Source organism: Balaenoptera physalus (assembly GCF_965194825.1).
Source record: "Balaenoptera physalus genome assembly, chromosome: 4".
NCBI classification, from domain to species: domain Eukaryota; kingdom Metazoa; phylum Chordata; class Mammalia; order Artiodactyla; family Balaenopteridae; genus Balaenoptera; species Balaenoptera physalus.
The window spans coordinates 12,860,676-12,877,594 of record NC_138891.1 but is presented as its reverse complement, the minus strand read 5'-3'; the positions used below and the strand labels follow the sequence as shown (position 1 = coordinate 12,877,594).

General features: G+C 40.4%; 1 protein-coding gene across 2 annotated transcripts in view; it reads left to right on the top strand.

The window, feature by feature from the left end:
• Positions 1-16,919, top strand: part of CPNE4 (copine 4) — a 629,469-nt gene that overhangs the window by 436,648 nt on the left and 175,902 nt on the right. For both annotated transcript variants that reach the window (XM_082459307.1, XM_082459308.1), the window contains exons 4-5: positions 5,817-5,888; positions 14,271-14,345. In XM_082459307.1, the coding sequence (XP_082315433.1) occupies positions 5,817-5,888; positions 14,271-14,345 (147 nt within the window). The remainder of the gene's footprint in view (positions 1-5,816; positions 5,889-14,270; positions 14,346-16,919) is intronic.

Genomic DNA, 16,919 nt, shown 5'->3' with positions numbered 1-16,919 from the left:
AGAGTTGGAATTGACATGGGTTTTGTGTGGCTACCTCTGGAAGGGCAATTATGTGCCTGTCTTGTGACATCATTTTATTCTCAATACCCAGCACATAATAGATGCTCAATAAATATGATACTCAGTGAAGGAATGAATCCTGGCTTCAACTCTTATAAGCTATGTGAATTAACCTGTTAGGGCTGCCATAACAAAATATCACACACTAGTGGCTTAAACAATGGCAATTTTATCATAGTTCTGGAAGCTGGAATTCCAAGATCAAGGTGACAGCATGGTTAGTTTGTGGTGAGATCTCTCCTGCTGGCTTGCAGACAGCTACCTTCTCATGGTGTCCTCACATACTCTTTCCTCGGTGTACATATGCAGAAAGAGAGAGAGAGACTTCTGATGGATCTTCCTTTTTTTTATAAGAACACTAGTCCTGTTGGATTAGGGTCCCACCCTTACGACTTCATTTAACCTCAGTTATCTCCATTATAGACCCTGTCTCCAAATACAGTCACATTGTGGGTCAGAGCTTCAAGATATGAAGGGGAGGAGGGGTGGGAAGGTTCACAATTCAGTCCATAATGCTATGTGACCTTAGATAAACTCAATTTCTCAAAGCCTTGCTTCTCTCATCCCAGTTGCTTGGGGCAAGAGAGTTTTGCTCATTAAATGACAGTAAATGAGATAATGTATGTGAAATGCTCAATACATTATCTGACACAGAGTTGAATTTTGGTAGTGTCTCCCAGAAGCAGACAAGGATTGGAAAGTAGATTATTTGGAAAGTGAAGGAAACACTAGAAAGGGAGTGGAGAAGTGGCAGGAAAGGGGGAGTGGTCAATAAAGCAAAGGCTGTGATGTCTAAGGAATCACCACTGGGAGTAACTGGAACTCCATCCACTGGGAAAACTCAGCTTCTGTGCAGAACAAACACCGCAGAGTTACCCCCATCCCTGGGCCAAAGGAGCTGCGGGGTTTCTGTGCCAAAGCCCATCAGTTGGTTGACTCCGCTCCCACTGTTCCTGTGGACAGTGGGCACAGACTCCAGAAGGACCTGTAGGCAAAGAGATGCCAATGCTGGCTGTTGGGAGCCCAGCCAGCTCTGCAAGAGCCAGGCCTGAGAGGATCTGGACCAGTCCCCCTCTGTTGCTACAGGAGCCATCAGGAACCCTTGGTTGTACCCTGTAGTGATGGGAGTAGTAATTGCTAGTTTGCAGAACACCAGGGATGCTCCTTGACAAAAGGTTCTGGGGTCAAAAAAGTGTAAAGAATGCTCCTTCCATGGCTGTGCTCAGGGTGATTCACAACTAGAGCTCTGTTAATATCCTGCAGTTAAAGATGTCAAACTTTTTCTAATCGTGTGATTTCCAGACTTATCTACACAAAGACTTTTTCATACAATATTTACTTACTTTTTAAGAAATGAAAGTTCTCTGACACATGCTTCGGGCATTATGAATTCTGGCTAACAGAGGTGCGAATGTCAAGTATTGTAAATATGTTTTCACCTGTCCACCACTGTTACCTCAGAACAGTGCCTGGCACAGAAAAGATGTTCAATAAATGTTTGTTTTTGCAATAGAGTCTTAAAGCAATTTCCAGAAATAATCTGAAGATATTCTCAGTAAAAGAGATCTCATGAAAGACGACTGTCTAGTCCCCAAAATGACTGCTTTGAAAGTCTTTGTAAGCAAATCCAGATGAACATACACTTGTTGAAATATTGACCAAAATGTTTTTTATTCTCCTGGTTTTGTTCCCATTTATCTAAATGAAACAGTGGACTTCCCTGAAAATGAGGATCCCTGCTGTTAGAATACCACCCACTTCACAGAGAGAGAAGCACTTCCTCCCCAGATCCATGTGTGAATGCAGATCAGGGACTTGATGGTGCTAATGTCCCTCTGATTCAACTTTGCTAATAAGAGTGTTTCCTCCCCCTATATTTCATCCTTCTGTTGAAGTCTAAGGATTGCAACTGTGACCCCACTATAGGGTGAGAAGAATCAAATTAGAGGACTTCTGACAAGTGCATCCCCTTTAGCCCAGTGCTAAATGCTGCCTATTTGTTGGCCTCAGTATCAGCTGGGACAAGTGTAAGTCCTTGTCACTCTAAACCCCTCATCCTCTGACAAGACCTAAGGCTGTTTTTGAGATTGATGCAGTTGCTTCAGCTGCAACAAAGCCTGCGTGAGAAGGGAATTGGCAACAAATAGACTTTTCTCTATAGATCGCTGCTTCAGCTGGGCATCCTACTCACTGTCAATTGACTCACTGTCAATCATTATTACAATGAAAGGTTTGAAACCTTAGTTATTACTCATTCTTTGGAGCTGAGTTGGAGGCCTGGGGCTGTAGAATGTTTGTTTGAATGCCTGCTTGATTAGCCACTTGTTTACCCATATGACCATTTCTTAAGAAGGAATATTTCCTGGGAAATTGCTTGTCTTCCTAGCATTTGTAAAAGGCAGGAGGTGGTATGTGGTAGCATTCTCTTCAGACCCTACAAATGGAAATGTTGGCATTTCTAAAGAAGAGTGAGAAGAGAGACCTGGTACCATCCTTGGTCTTCCTTGAAGAAAGAGAATGTGGATCTTGGAAGACACAGTCTGTAAAGACAGTCTACCAATACCTGGTAACCCAATGCATGGATCATCTCAGGGCTGACAAGGTTGTTGGGGTCACTTGGAGTTATTGGGGTAGGTAACCAATGTGGATGAAACGCAGTGACAGTGGACCAAAGTATTTCTGAGACCAGATTTATTTGGGAACAGGGTATAATGTTCCCAAATAAATCTGTTACCTTTCTTTAGAGAGATACTGACCTGGCTACTGCTTATCAGTGACCCTTGTTTTGTCATCTATTCATGTGTCTTCCCTTCCACTCTCCACTGAAAAACCCCTAGAGAGAAACCACAAAGTCTTCTAATGTCCTTTTGCTGTTTGTCTTCTGTGTTTCCTCTGTGTTTTGGTTTATCTCAACTTAAAAAATAATGTCTACATTATTCTAGGAAATGGTAGCTTTTCTAGAACAAGTGACAATCTGAGAATTGGGGTGGGGGAAATAATGATTTTGCCGATCGTACTAAAAGCACTGGAACATTCTTAATGAGTAGGGTGGGAAAGGTGAGTTTGGATTCAGAATTAACTATGGAAAGGAAAGCCAATTCCTTTATCACCTGAATTTTTTCATGTCATTTTATTGATAGTCAACTATAAATAAAAAACCTATGTTCTTAATCATTATGCTACACTGCACTTAACCAAAGCCAGTGTCTCCAGATTACTTCATTCTTAAGGTTTAACTTGATTATTTCTTTACCATCTTCTCCATGCTTACACATTGAGGCTTAAGCACTAACATGAGATCTAGGGCTTAAAAGCAAACACATGTAGTACAAATCCAGCTGTGAACATTTTCTGAACCTGTTTTAGGAGTTCGCTTACCAGTCATAATGTAACTGGAGATCAGTTTCTGGAGTCAGACCTATGTTCAAATCCCAGCCACACTCCATCCTAGCTCTATGGCCTTAGGAAAGTTACTTAAACTCTCTGTGTCCAACTTTGCTCTGCTATAAAAGGAAATTAATAATACCAAATTTGTGGGGCTGTAAAGTTAGCAGCAAAATGACCACTAAGACAAAAACCTTACTGAATTTCTCCTTCCCCTCAGGGTCTATTCTCTCTTCCCCACTATATAGCCAAACTTATTGAAAGAATTTTCTGCTTGTCCATTTTCTTCCTCTTTCTCTCCTCTTCAACCTACTCCAGTCTGTTTTCTGCCCCAAACTTTGTTCTTTGCCTTCCAATTTAATGTCCCCTTCTTGTGACTCTTAACTCACTGAAGGGCATAACTCTCTGATCCAGTGATACATTTAGGATGCCTCCCACTCTTTCCGTATTCAATCCATTTCCAAATTCTGACTATTTTACACCTAACTATCTTATAAATCCGGTCTTTCCTCTCCATCTCCATAGCCACTATTACCTCTCACCTGTACTGCTGCCAGAGATTCATAAGTGGTCCACTCTCATGCACCCCATTCATCATCTCCACCCTGGCCAGTGCATCTCTCCTTTGTGATGAGTTATATTTGTTTGACCATTTGGTTTATTACTATCTCCCCCACTAAAATGTAAGCTCCATGAGGTCAGCTATTGCATCTGACTTTGCTTACCACTCTATTCTTAGTGCCTAGCACCAAGTTTGTCGTATTTTGGGGACTAGATAATGATTTTTGGAATGAATAAGTCATCTCCCACATAATCTGTATACTTACATGGGAGTTCCCATTGCTCTCATTGATATCATCAACATCATCATCATCACCTGGTGATTCTTTATAGAAACACTCCTTCTTCAGATGACTGCAGACTGAACATTAGGATCTTTAAATCTGCTTGGCCTAAGGAAGGTCTCTGAACTTTTTGCATTTGATATTAACACACTCCTAATATTTTTATTGCTCTAACACAGAGACAAAATATATAAGGATTTCAGAGAATGGGTTTATGTCCCCACTTTTCACAGTGATCTCCTTCCCCTTCTTACGTGTACTTTTATCGATCGCTGCATTAAAAATTACTGCAAAAGTTGAAAGCTTGAAAACAAACACTTATTGTCTCACAACTTCTGTGTGTCAGGAGTTGGGGAAGCGTGGCTGGGTTCTCTGGACCAGGGTCTCTCACAAGGCTGCTGTCGAGGTGCAGTTATCTCAAGGCTCACCTTGTGGGAGGACCTGCTCCAGGTTGTTGTGTGGCTGCTGGCTGGCCTCTGGTTCTCACTGGCTGTTGAGTGGGGACATCAATTCCTGGCCATGTGGGCTGCTTCTACAGGGCTGTTCACAACCTAGCAGCCTGCTTTCCCCAGAGCAAAGGCTCTAAGAGAGAGAATGAGAGATGATGAGCAAGAAGGAAGTCAGTGATTTTGGAACCTAATCCCTGAAGTGATATCCCATCACTTTTGTAGTATTCTGTTCATTGGAAGCAAATCACTGGATCCACCCAACACTCAAGGGGAGGGAATTACACAATGGCAAGAACACCAGGAAGTGGGGATCACTGGGGCCATCCAGATAGAAGCTGCCGCCCACAGCAGGGGACTATGCTCTCCCTCTGCCGAGAGCAGAGCATGGCTTTCACTCGAGGCTTTTAAGCCTTGTCTCCTCTGGGAATCCTGGGGAATCCTGGGGTTCAGGCCCATCAGGGCCACACTGCCTTGCCACCTTTCCCTTTCAGAAAAGAAAACAAGAGGGGATGGGGCAGGTTCTGCTGAGAATAGCTCCCAGTGGAGAGGACCTCAGTTACTCCTTTTGGCTTGTCTGAGCATCAGTCTCCTCATGACTTACTTTATTGATTCCTATTGAATATATTAAAAATAGAACCCTAGGGCTTATCGATACAGGAGGTGTATATTTAGACCTTGAGTTTCTTTCCTCCCTTCACCCCATCCTCCACTCGGCACAGAGGTTTTAGTGTTAATTTGAGATCATTCTGAAACTTCATCTCCTTTATGCTAATGTACATATCCAACATGATTTGTCTACTTTTAATATAAATGTCTCAACAACGATTAAGCCACCTCCATTATTACTGAATTATCTGTAATCCTTTACACACTCACACTTACAGCACAAGCCATAAGAGGAAAGAAGGGAATGACATGTATTTAGGAGAGGTTTGTGGAAGAACATTGGAAAATAAATGAACATTGATGTCATAATTTCAAGGAGAGTTGTAAGTGCAAAATTTTGTAAGGGAAATACTAAAGAGTATATCTGCAAGTATATGACTAGTATCTCCACCTTGTGTTTCCTTTTGTACAGATTGTTTCCCAGAGAAAGCTGTCCAAATCCTTGCTGAAGCACGGGAACACGGCAGGGAAATCCTCCATCACGGTGAGCCCTCCCTAAGCAGCCACCTGCCCAGGAGCCCAGATGGAGCTGGCTGGTCCGACCCAGCCACGTGGGAAGCTGACCTTCTGGATGTTGGGAGTTGAACCCACAACTGCTCAACTGTCCCAGTTGCCCTTTCTTTTTTCCATCTTTATCCTTCCTGAAAATACAATTTTGACCTTTCCATTGTAGGAAAAAGGATTTGAAAGTAAGGCCGTTCACTTCAACTAAGCACTTCTGTAATTAAATGTAGGTTTTAGCAGGGGACAAAGATGGAGTTATTGAGCACAGTAAGAATACAGAATTGTCTGGAGTTTTCAAATCATCAGAGCTACCTATCACCCCCCCGCCCCCCCCCCGGTGAAAAAAAGCTACCTGTCCCTGTTTCTCAGTTTCTTGAGAAAAAAAAATGCTCTAATAGCATTTAGTCCAAGGTTTGGTCTGTTGCCTAAGGACGAGAGAGCCCAGCATTTAACTCTCCTCTTTAATATAATAGTCTGGAACCGTACTGTTCTATTTGGCAGCCATGTGATTATTTGAGCTTAAAATTATTTAAAATTAAATAAAAGCAAATAGTCATTCCTTCCGCTATCCACGTATCAAGTGCTCAGTAGTTCCAGCTCAGCGGCTGGCCGCTGCTATATTGAACGGTGCATATTACAGAACATTTCTGTCATTGCAGAATGTTCTATAAGGCAATACTGGAAGTATTTCTAAATAAAATATTAAATGTTCAAGTAAAACTCCAGTATTTGAAACTTTGGCATCTTGTATTAACGCCCTTGAGAAAGATAGTCTAACCATTTAGCTGCGTGGACAAAAAATAATAATAATAGGTAGAAAAAAGTACCAGGAGAATCTGAATTGATTGCAAGGCAGATTGTCTCGGGAGGAAAACCTCCTAAGTTCCTCTCAACATTCCTTTTTAACTTGAAAGTGACTGATTCATTTTAAAAATTTTAAGCCATTTTTTAAAGGAAAAATTCAAAAATATTTTATTTCCACTGGTGAAAGTTAGGACCATTCTCACAAGCGCTTAGCTGAGTTTGTTGGCTTGAATATTAAATATTAAAATGACACGGTCATGTCAGAGCTTATTCTTGACTGCCACGTTCAATCATGAACAAATGGTTCAAACGGTCTTTAAAGACGCCATTTGTACTCTAAAAATCCGTGGACCCACGGGCTCACTGCCAAAGCCCACAATCCTAGATAAGACTTGGGATGGTGAACCCAAGTGTGAGATCTGCCACGGTTCTTTCCCAGGTGAACAAAAGCTCATCTTGTCACTTTTCTCTAAGACATCTTGGGAATTTCCTTTCTCTACACAGCCCAGAAAAACTTAATCTCCTTCCTAATTTTAAATATTTAAATACTCCTCTTAATCCTGTGTCCTTGGATCAGAACAATGGCTTCCATAGCATCTGGAAAACACTTGAAAATATGTGCAAAATTTTCTAGGCTTTGCAAATGGAGGTCATAACTTTCATCATCTTTCCAAAGGTGTCTGTAACCAAAAAATAGTTAAAGTGGAGTGTAAGAGGCTCAAGTGGAGTGTAAGAGGCATTAAGATGATACGGGACAAAAGATAATTGAATGAAAAATCTAAATATGATGATTTCTGGTTTATCAAGCAGTTCTTCAGTTTTCACTATGTATCTGGACCCATGTTCCCTACTCTTCAGGTGCTCACACGTTTGGAGGGATCCTTCCCTCTTTAGACAACTCTTTTAGCTTTAATATTATGTGTAAAATAAAAATTTCCAGAGGCTACCAATGTGTACTCAGAACAGATGAACCCAACTCATAATGGAAAAGTTGAGCTCAGATAGAATGGAGATAAAATTGAATTAAAGCTCAGTATCTCCACATAACAAATTTGATAAGGGTGTCCACACGTTATGGCCTCTGAATGCATGGTGAAGTCCTAACTTGATTTAGAAGTGGTTTAACCTATATGCAGCTACATTGGTCCCTATATTTTTGTTGTTGTTATTATTGTTTTTCTCCCGACTTTTTTTTTTTTAACATCTTTATTGGAGTATAACTGCTTTACGATGGTGTGCCAATTTCCGCTCTATAACAAAGTGAATCAGCTATACATACACATACGTCCCCATATCTACTCCCTCTTGCATCTCTGTCCCTCCCACCCTCCCCATCCCACTCCTCTAGGTAGTCACAAAGCACCGAGCTGATCTCCCTGTGCTATGCAGCTGCTTCCCACCAGCCATCCATCTTACGCTTGGTAGTGTACATATGTCCATGCCACTCTCCCACTCCATACCAGCTTACCACTCCCGCTCCCCGTATCCTCAAGTCCATCCTCTAGTAGGTCTGCATCTCTATTACCGTCTTGCCCCTAGTTTCTTCTGACCATTTTTTTCTTTTTCTTTTTTTAGATTCCATATATATGTGTTAGCATACAGTATTTGCTTTTCTCTTTCTGACTTACTTCACTCTGTATGACAGTCTCTAGGTCCATCCACCTCACTACAAATAACTCAGTTTCATTCCTTTTAATGTATGAGTAATATTCCATTCTATATATGTGCCACATCTTCTTTATCCATTCATCTGTTGATGGACACTTAGGTTGCTTCCATGTCCTGGCTATTGTAAATAGAACTGCAATGAACATTTTGGTACATGACTCTTTTTGAATTATGGTTTTCTCAGGGTATATGCCCAGTAGTGGGATTGCTGGGTCATATGGTATTTCTATTTTTAGTTTTTTAAGGAACCTCCATAATGTTCTCCATAGTGGCTGTATCAATTTACATTCCCACTAACAGTGCAACAGGGTTCCCTTCTCTCCACATCCTCTCCAGCATTTATTGTTTGTAGATTTTTTGATGATGGCCATTCTGACCGGTGTGAGATGATACCTCATTATAGTTTTGATTTGCATTTCTCTAATGATTAATGATGTTGAGCATTCTTTCATGTGTCTGTTGGCAATCTGTATATCTTCTTTGGAGAAATGTCTATTTAGGTCTTCTGCCCATTTTTGTATTGGGTTGTTTGTTTTTATGTTATTGAGCTGCATGAGCTGCTTGTAAATCTTGGAGATTAATCCTTTGTCCGTTGATTCATTTGCAAATATTTTCTCCCATTCTGAGGGTTGTCTTTTGGTCTTGTTTATGGTTTCCTTTGCTGTGCAAAAGCTTTTAAGTTTCATTAGGTCCCATTTGTCTATTTGTGTTTTTATTTCCATTTCTCTAGGAGGTGGGTCAAAAAGGATCTTGCTGTGATTTATGTCATAGAGTGTTCTGCCTATGTTTTCCTAAGAGTTTTATAGTGTCTGACCTTACATTTAACTCTTTAATCCATTTTGAGTTTATTTTTGTGTATGGTGTTAGGGAGTGTTCTACATTCATTCTTTTACATGTAGCTGTCCAGTTTTCTCAGCACCACTTATTGAAGAGGCTGTCTTTTCTTCACTGTATATTCTGGCCTCCTTTACAAAGATAAGGTGACCATATGTGCGTGGGTTTACCTCTGGGCTTTCTATCCTGTTCCATTGATCTATATTTCTGTTTTTGTGCCAGTACCATACTGTCTTGATTACTGTAGCTTTGTAGTATAGTCTGAAGTCAGGGAGCATGATTCCTCCAGCTCCGTTTTTCTTTCTCAAGATTGCTCTGGCTATTCAGGGTCTTTTGTGTTTCCATACAAATTTGATATTTTTTGTTCTAGTTCTGTGAAAAATGCCAGTGGTAGTTTGATAGGGATTGCACTGAATCTGTAGATTGCCTTGTGTAATAGAGTCATTTTCACAATGTTGATTCTTCCAATCCAAGAACATGGTATATCTCTCCATCTATTTGTATCATCTTTAATTTCTTTCATCAGTGTCTTATAATTTTCTGCATACAGGTCTTTTGTCTCCTTAGGTAGGTTTATTCCTAGATATTTTATTCTTTTTTGTTGCAATGGTAAATGGAAATGTTTTCCTAATTTCACTTTCAGATTTTTCATCATTAGTGTATAGGAATGCAGGAGATTTCTGTGCATCAATTTTGTATCCTGCTACTTTACCAAATTCATTGATTAGCTCTAGTAGTTTTCTGGTAGCATCTTTAGGATTCTCTATGTATAGTATCATGTCATCTGCAAACAGTGACAGCTTTACTTCTTCTTTTCCAATTTGGATTCCTTTTATTTCTTTTTCTTCTCTGATTGCTGTGGCTAAAACTTTGAAAACTATGTTGAATAATAGTGGTGAGAATGCACAACCTTGTTTTGTTCCTGACCTTAGTGGAAATGGTTTCAGTTTTTCACCATTGAGAACGATATTGGCTGTGGGTTTGTCATATATGGCCTTTATTATGTTGAGGAAAGTTCCCTCTATGCCTACTTTCTGCAGGGTTTTTATCATAAATGGGTGTTGAATTTTGTCAAAAGCTTTCTCTGCATCTATTGAGATGATCATATGGTTTTTCTCCTTCAATTTGTTAATACGGTGTATCATGTTGATTGATTTGCATATATTGAAGAATCCTTGCATTCCTGGGATAAACCCCACTTGATCATAGTGTATGATCTTTTTAATGTGCTGTTGGATTCTGTTTGCTGGTATTTTGTGGAGGATTTTTCATGTATGTTCATCAGTGATATTGGCCTGTAGTTTTCTTTCTTTGTGACATCTTTATCTGCTTTTGATATCAGGGTGATGGTGGCCACGTAAAATGAGTTTGGGAGTGTTCCTCCCTCTGCAATATTTTGGAAGAGTTTGAGAAGGAGAGATGATAGTTCTTCTCTAAATGTTTGATAGAATTCACCTGTAAAGCCATCTGGTCCTGGGCTTTTGTTTGTTGGAAGATTTTTAATCACAGTTTCAATTTCAGTGCTTGTGATTGGTCTGTTCATATTTTCTATTTCTTCCTGGTTCAGTCTCGGCAGATTGTGCATTTCCAAGAATTTGTCCATTTCTTCCAGGTTGTCCATTTTATTGGCATATAGTTGCTTGTAGTAATCTCTCATGATTCTTTGTATTTCTGCAGTGTCAGTTGTTACTTCTCCTTTTTCATTTCTAATTCTATTGATTTGAGTCTTCTCCCTTTTTTTCTTGATAAGTCTGGCTAATGGTTTATCAATTTTTTTTTATCTTCTCAAAGAACCAGCTTTTAGTTTTATTGATCTTTGCTATCATTCCCTTCATTGCTTTTTCATTTATTTCTGGTCTGATATTTATGATTTCTTTCCTTCTGTTACCCTGGGGATTTTTTGTTCTTCTCTCCTAATTGCTTTAGCTGTAAGGTTAGGTTGTTTATTTGAGATGTTTCTTGTTTCTTAAGGTAGGATTGTATTGCTGTAAACTTCCCTCTTAGAACTGCTTGCTGTATCCCATAGGTTTTGGGTCGTTGTGTTTTCCTTGTCATTTGTTTCTAGGTATTTTTTGATTTCCTCTTTGATTTCTTCAGTGATCTCTTGGTTATTAAGTAGTGTGTTGTTTAGCCTCCATGTGTTTGTATTTCTTACAGATTTTTTCCTGTAATTGATATCTATTCTCATAGCGTTGTGGTCGGAAAAGATACTTGATATGATTTCAATTTTCTTAAATTTACCAAGGCTTGATTTGTTACCCAAGATATGATCTATCCTGGAGAATGTTCCATGAGAACTTGAGAAAAATGTGTATTCTGTTGTTTTTGGGTGGAATGTCCTTTAAATATCAGTTAAGTCCATCTTGTTTAATGTATCATTTAAAGCTTGTGTTTCCTTATTTCTTTTCATTTTGGATGATCTGTCCATTGGTGAAAGTGGGGTGTTAAAGTCCCCTAATATGATTGTGTTACTGTCGGTTTCCCCTTTTATGGCTGTTAGTATTTGCCTTATGTATTGAGGTGTTCGCATGTTGGGTGCATAAATATTTACAATTGTTATATCTTCTTCTTGTATGATCCCTTGATCATGCTGTAGTGTCCTTCTTTGTCTCTTGTAATAGTCTCTGTTTTAACGTCTATTTTTCTGATATGAGAATTGCTACTCCAGCTTTCTTTTGATTTCCATTTGCATGGAATATCTTTTTCCATCCCCTCACTTTCAGTCTGTATGTGTCCCTAGGTCTGAAGTGGGTCTCTTGTAGACAGCATATATAAGGGTCTTCTTTTTGTATCCATTCAGGCAGTCTATCTCTTTTGGTTGGAGCATTTAATCCATTTATATTTAAGGTAATTATAGGTCTTTTCCTTCGCTTGTGTTTCCTGCCTAGAGAAGTTCCTTTAGCGTTTGTTGTAAAGCTAGTTTGGTGGTGCTGAATTCTCTTAGCTTTTGCTTGTCTGTAAATCTTTTAATTTCTCCATTGAATCTGAATGAGATCCTTGCTGGGTAGAGTAATCTTGGTTGTAGTTTTTTCCCTTTCATCACTTTAAATATGTCCTGCCACTCCCTTCTGGCTTGCAGAGTTGCTGCTGAAAGATCAGCTGTTAACCTTATGGGGATTCCCTTATGTGTTACTTGTTTTTCCCTTGCTGCTTTTAATATTTGTTCTTTGTATTTAAGTTTTGATAGTGTGATTAATATGTGTGTTCGTGTGTTTCTCCTTGGATTTATCCTGTATGGGACTCTCTGTGCTTCTAGGACGTGATTAACTATTTCCTTTCCCATATTAAGGAAGTTTTCAACTATAATCTCTTCAAATATTTTCTCAGTCCCTTTCTTTTTCTCTTCTTCTTCTGTGACCCCTATAATTCGAATTTTGGTGCATTTAATATTGTCCCAGTGGTCTGTGAGACTGTCCTCAATTCTTTTCATTCTTTTTTTCTTTATTCTGTTCTGCAGTAGTTATTTCCACTATTCTATCTTCCAGGTCAGTTTTCCGTTCTTCTGCCTCAGTTATTCTTTTATTGATCCCTTCTAGAGAATTTTAATTTCATTTATTGTGTTGTTCATCACTGTTTGTTTGCTCTTTAGTTCTTCTAGGTCCTTGTTAAACATTTCTTTTATTTTCTCCATTCTATTTTCAAGATTTTGGATCATCTTTACTATCATTATTCTGTATTTTTCTTCAGGTAGACTGCCTATTTCCTCTTCATTTGTTAGGTCTGGTGGGTTTTTGCCTTGCTCCTTCATCTGCTGTGTGTTTCTCTGTCTTCTCATTTTTCTTAACTTACTGTTTTGTGGGTCTCCTATTTGCAGGCTGCATGTTCGTAGTTTCCGTTGTTTTGGTACCCAGTGGCTAAGTTTGGTTCTTTGGGTTGTGTAGGCTTCCTGGTGGAGGGGACTAGTGCCTGTGTTCTGCTGGATGAGGCTGGATCTTGTCTTTCTGGTGGGCAAGTTCACGTGTGGTAGGGTGTTTGGGGTGTCTGTGGCCTTATTATGATTTTAGGCAGTGTCTGTGCTAATGGATGGGGTTGTGTTCCTGTCTGGCTAGTTGTTTGGCATAGGGTGTCCTGCACTGTAGTTTGCTGGTTATTGAGTGGAGCTGGTCTTGGCATTGAGATGGAGATCTCTGGGAGATTTTCGCCGTTTGATATTTCGTGGAGCTGGGAGGTCTCTTGTGGACCAGTGTCCTGAACTTGGCTCTCCCACCTCAGTGGCACAGCCCTGACGCCTGGCTGGAGCACCAAGAGCCTGTCCTCCACACGGCTTTCACGCTGCCTTAGTCTCGAAGCTCCCACCCCTGCTCCTCAGGCCGGTCTCCTTGCTTCTTTTTCCACCAGTTTCTGTTTCAAAGTTTTGAGAGTCACTATTCAATATTGGGAAGTGATCTTTTATGAAAAAGGGTGTTAGGTTATTATCTCTTCACTTATGTCAAAGTCTTTGTCAGGAATTCTGTCTTCTTGGGATTTAAGGGTTTATTTCCTTATTCTCTCTCTGTCTCTCTCTCTCTCTCTCTCTCTCTCGCTCTCTCTCAAAGCCCAGGGACAGTCTTTTTTGAAACATTGGAATTAAAACATTTCTTTGATGACCTTTTAACCATTGGTCTGGAAGGGATGTAGAGACCAGTTTATTCCCCATCCCTTGTTGGTGTAATTCAAAACAGTGAAGAAATATTGCTGCCTGCTCCTCCTTTTTTGTCAGTTCCCAAAGAAGAAAATGTATATAATTATTTATAGACGTGCCATTCAGTGCTGTGTGACCTTTGAAGGAAGAAGCTCTTCCTAATTGCTCCCCCAAAACCTCTTCCCTTAGCTTACACCCCATATCTCATGTTTTCATGCTCAGCACAGATGAGATCTAGTTATCTTCTGTGGTCTGTTCTAGGGAGTTCCCTGTACACCTGGAGATGCTGTGCCATCTTCACTGGGTTGTGGGAAACTCCATGCCAAATGTCAGTCTTTGTTGATTTTTTGGATCAGACCTGAGCTAAATTGTTCATGAATTCCTAGGCTTAGTTGTCGAACTGCCACTGCACCTGATGTCTCCTTTTTCCTTTAGGTGATTGCTGAGGAATTATCTGGCAATGATGACTACGTTGAACTTGCCTTCAACGCACGGAAACTGGATGACAAGGTAAAGTGTTTGGCATCAGCTTTATTGAAGGTAGTAATAAAACTAGCACACAAAGCTTAATAAGATTCTCCCTCACAGCTATTTTTTCCCTTTCAACTCACATTATTAAACACATCAAAGATTTCAGAGAGGTCTGCAAAGTTAGGCTTCCCCCAAATTGAGAAGCAGTTAATGAGACGTGGGAGGGACTATAATTAAAACAGGGACCACCATTTTATTACACTAAGACTTCATTTCTTCCCAAATGCCACAGGTCATATGTGCATAAGTAAATGCAATTTAACCCCAGTGCTAGGAACTTTTCAAAGGAAAAGAGATGTGAAAGGGAAGAAAAGTTACATTTATTAAGCATCTATATTTGCCAGGTACATGGTTAAGAGCCTTTCAAGTATGATCACAATTAATCATTCGTATAGCATCCTTGTAACAGGTATTATTAACCCTGTTTAGACCTTGATGAAGAAACAGATTCAAAGATGAAGTAATTGTCTAAGGTCACTCCATGTGTTATCCAGATAGTCCAAGAAACAGACAACAAGACAGGGTTAACAATGCAAGAATTTTATTAGAAGAAATGCCTGTGTAGGGAACATTGGTAGGAAATCTGGGAGAGCTGACAGACCACAAAGTAAGTCTGAATATAAGTAAAGGAGAGCAGGAGAGAAGTGGCAGCTCCTGCAATGCCATGTAGTCTAAGGAAGGTTCCACAAAGCCATCAAGGAGTCCTAGAGCCAAAATTGGCCAGCAAGAGAGTCCTATGTCTCCCATGAGTGCCTTTATAGCCCCTACACACACAGCACTGGCTGGGAGCAGCCCACAGGCAGCCTGGCCTCAGAGTGAGGGCAGGGCTGGATTTCCGAGCACAGCAGCTGGGGCCCATGGTAGGTTACACTCCCTGGAGCAGGAGGTCTGCAAAGCACATGCTCATGGCCACCATACCCTGCTAGTTGCTGGTAAAACTGAGGACTCAGTCCCATGTCAGTCTGACTCCCATCTGTACTCTTTCTGTTATATCTCACAACTTCCTCCCCATCACAGGCCGTATTAGTCTTGTGTATACAGAAAAAGTTCTACAGTCACCATCCCTTTAAAAAAAAGTTTCCTCTCCAACCTCACCATATATTTATTATTTCCCTCCAACCATATCCTTGAGTCAAAAAGCACATCATATCCATAAATGTATTCACAAAGGACTCCATTTTCCAAGCGTACAACTAAGGAAGTGGTGATACGGGGATGTGGGACTGCTTTTTCAAACAATTGCTTACAGGCATTAGGCTGAAAAAGGTAAAGCACTCAAGCAATTCCCCATAGTCTTAAGCAGCAGTTTATATCCTGGCATAGTTCATTTTCACCTACAAAAAGTACTCAGTCCATTTATGCATTCATTAATTCACTCTCTTATTTGTTCATTTATCCACTCGTTCATCATTCATTTACCAAACCTTTGTTGTATGCTTGTTATGCATCAGTTGGTGGGAAAAGGGCACACTTTGAACTACTCTTACACCCACAACCTGGAATTCACCATCTAAGTGACACATCAATTTAAATCACAAGTGCTATAATGATACTAGAGCCATAAGAGGATGATACACAATCAGAAAATCCTGAAAAGGGTAATCCATTCTGCCTGGGGACATTAGGAAAGACTTTGTTCTTAAGAAGGAATTATATTTGGATTTTTTTGTCCTGAGTAGATTGTGTGACACTTTCACAAACTGCTACCTTTTGACATTAGATGAGCGAGGTGCTGGGAACTGTAGAGTGCGTTGATGTCTGTGGGGTGTAAGCTCTTATCCCTCACTTCCTGTGATCATCGTGCTCTTTCTCTCCCGTCATCTTCAAGTTTCAGAATAACTCACCAGACTGCTTTGTAGCATCTTTCCTGGTGACAATTATAAGCCATTGGGTCAGTGTGTTGCAGTTTTAAGTTACTCACTTAATGGCTTATAATGGCTTCTTTCCACTTAGTCATGTCCTCTAGCTGACTTATGTTATAATGCAAGGGGCCATGGGGATTTGTTAGTGGGTCCATTGGCTCTAAGGTGTTTGAGCAGTTTCCCTTCATTCAAATGAGCGCTTGCTTGCTAACAGAACTGAAAGAGCCCCATGCAGCACTTACCGTGGTTCTTGATGGCCGTTCCCACCCTCAGCTGTGCTGATTGTCCAGGGCCCTCAATTGCTCATTGCTGAGACCCCAATACCACAGAGCTGGAGACGCCAGGTCCTCCATAATATGGTGGTATCTTTCCCAGACTCAGTCACCCAGAGGGGAGCAGGCCCTGTTCAGACAAAAGCAGAAGCCATTGCTCCAGTGGACTGGGGAGTGAATGGTCTCAAGTGGAGAGACGGTAAAGTTGTAGAGTTGAGGAGCAAGATGGTACCATGAAGATCATCTCACACAACCTCTTCAGGAAACAGAGGCGCAGCAAGGCTGGATGACTTACACAAAGACACTGCTGCCTGGTTATCTATTTCTGCATCACAAACCACCTCAAAACTGGACAACTTATACTAAAAACTACTTTATTATATGTCATAATTTTGAGGTTAGAAATTCAGGCAGGTTTC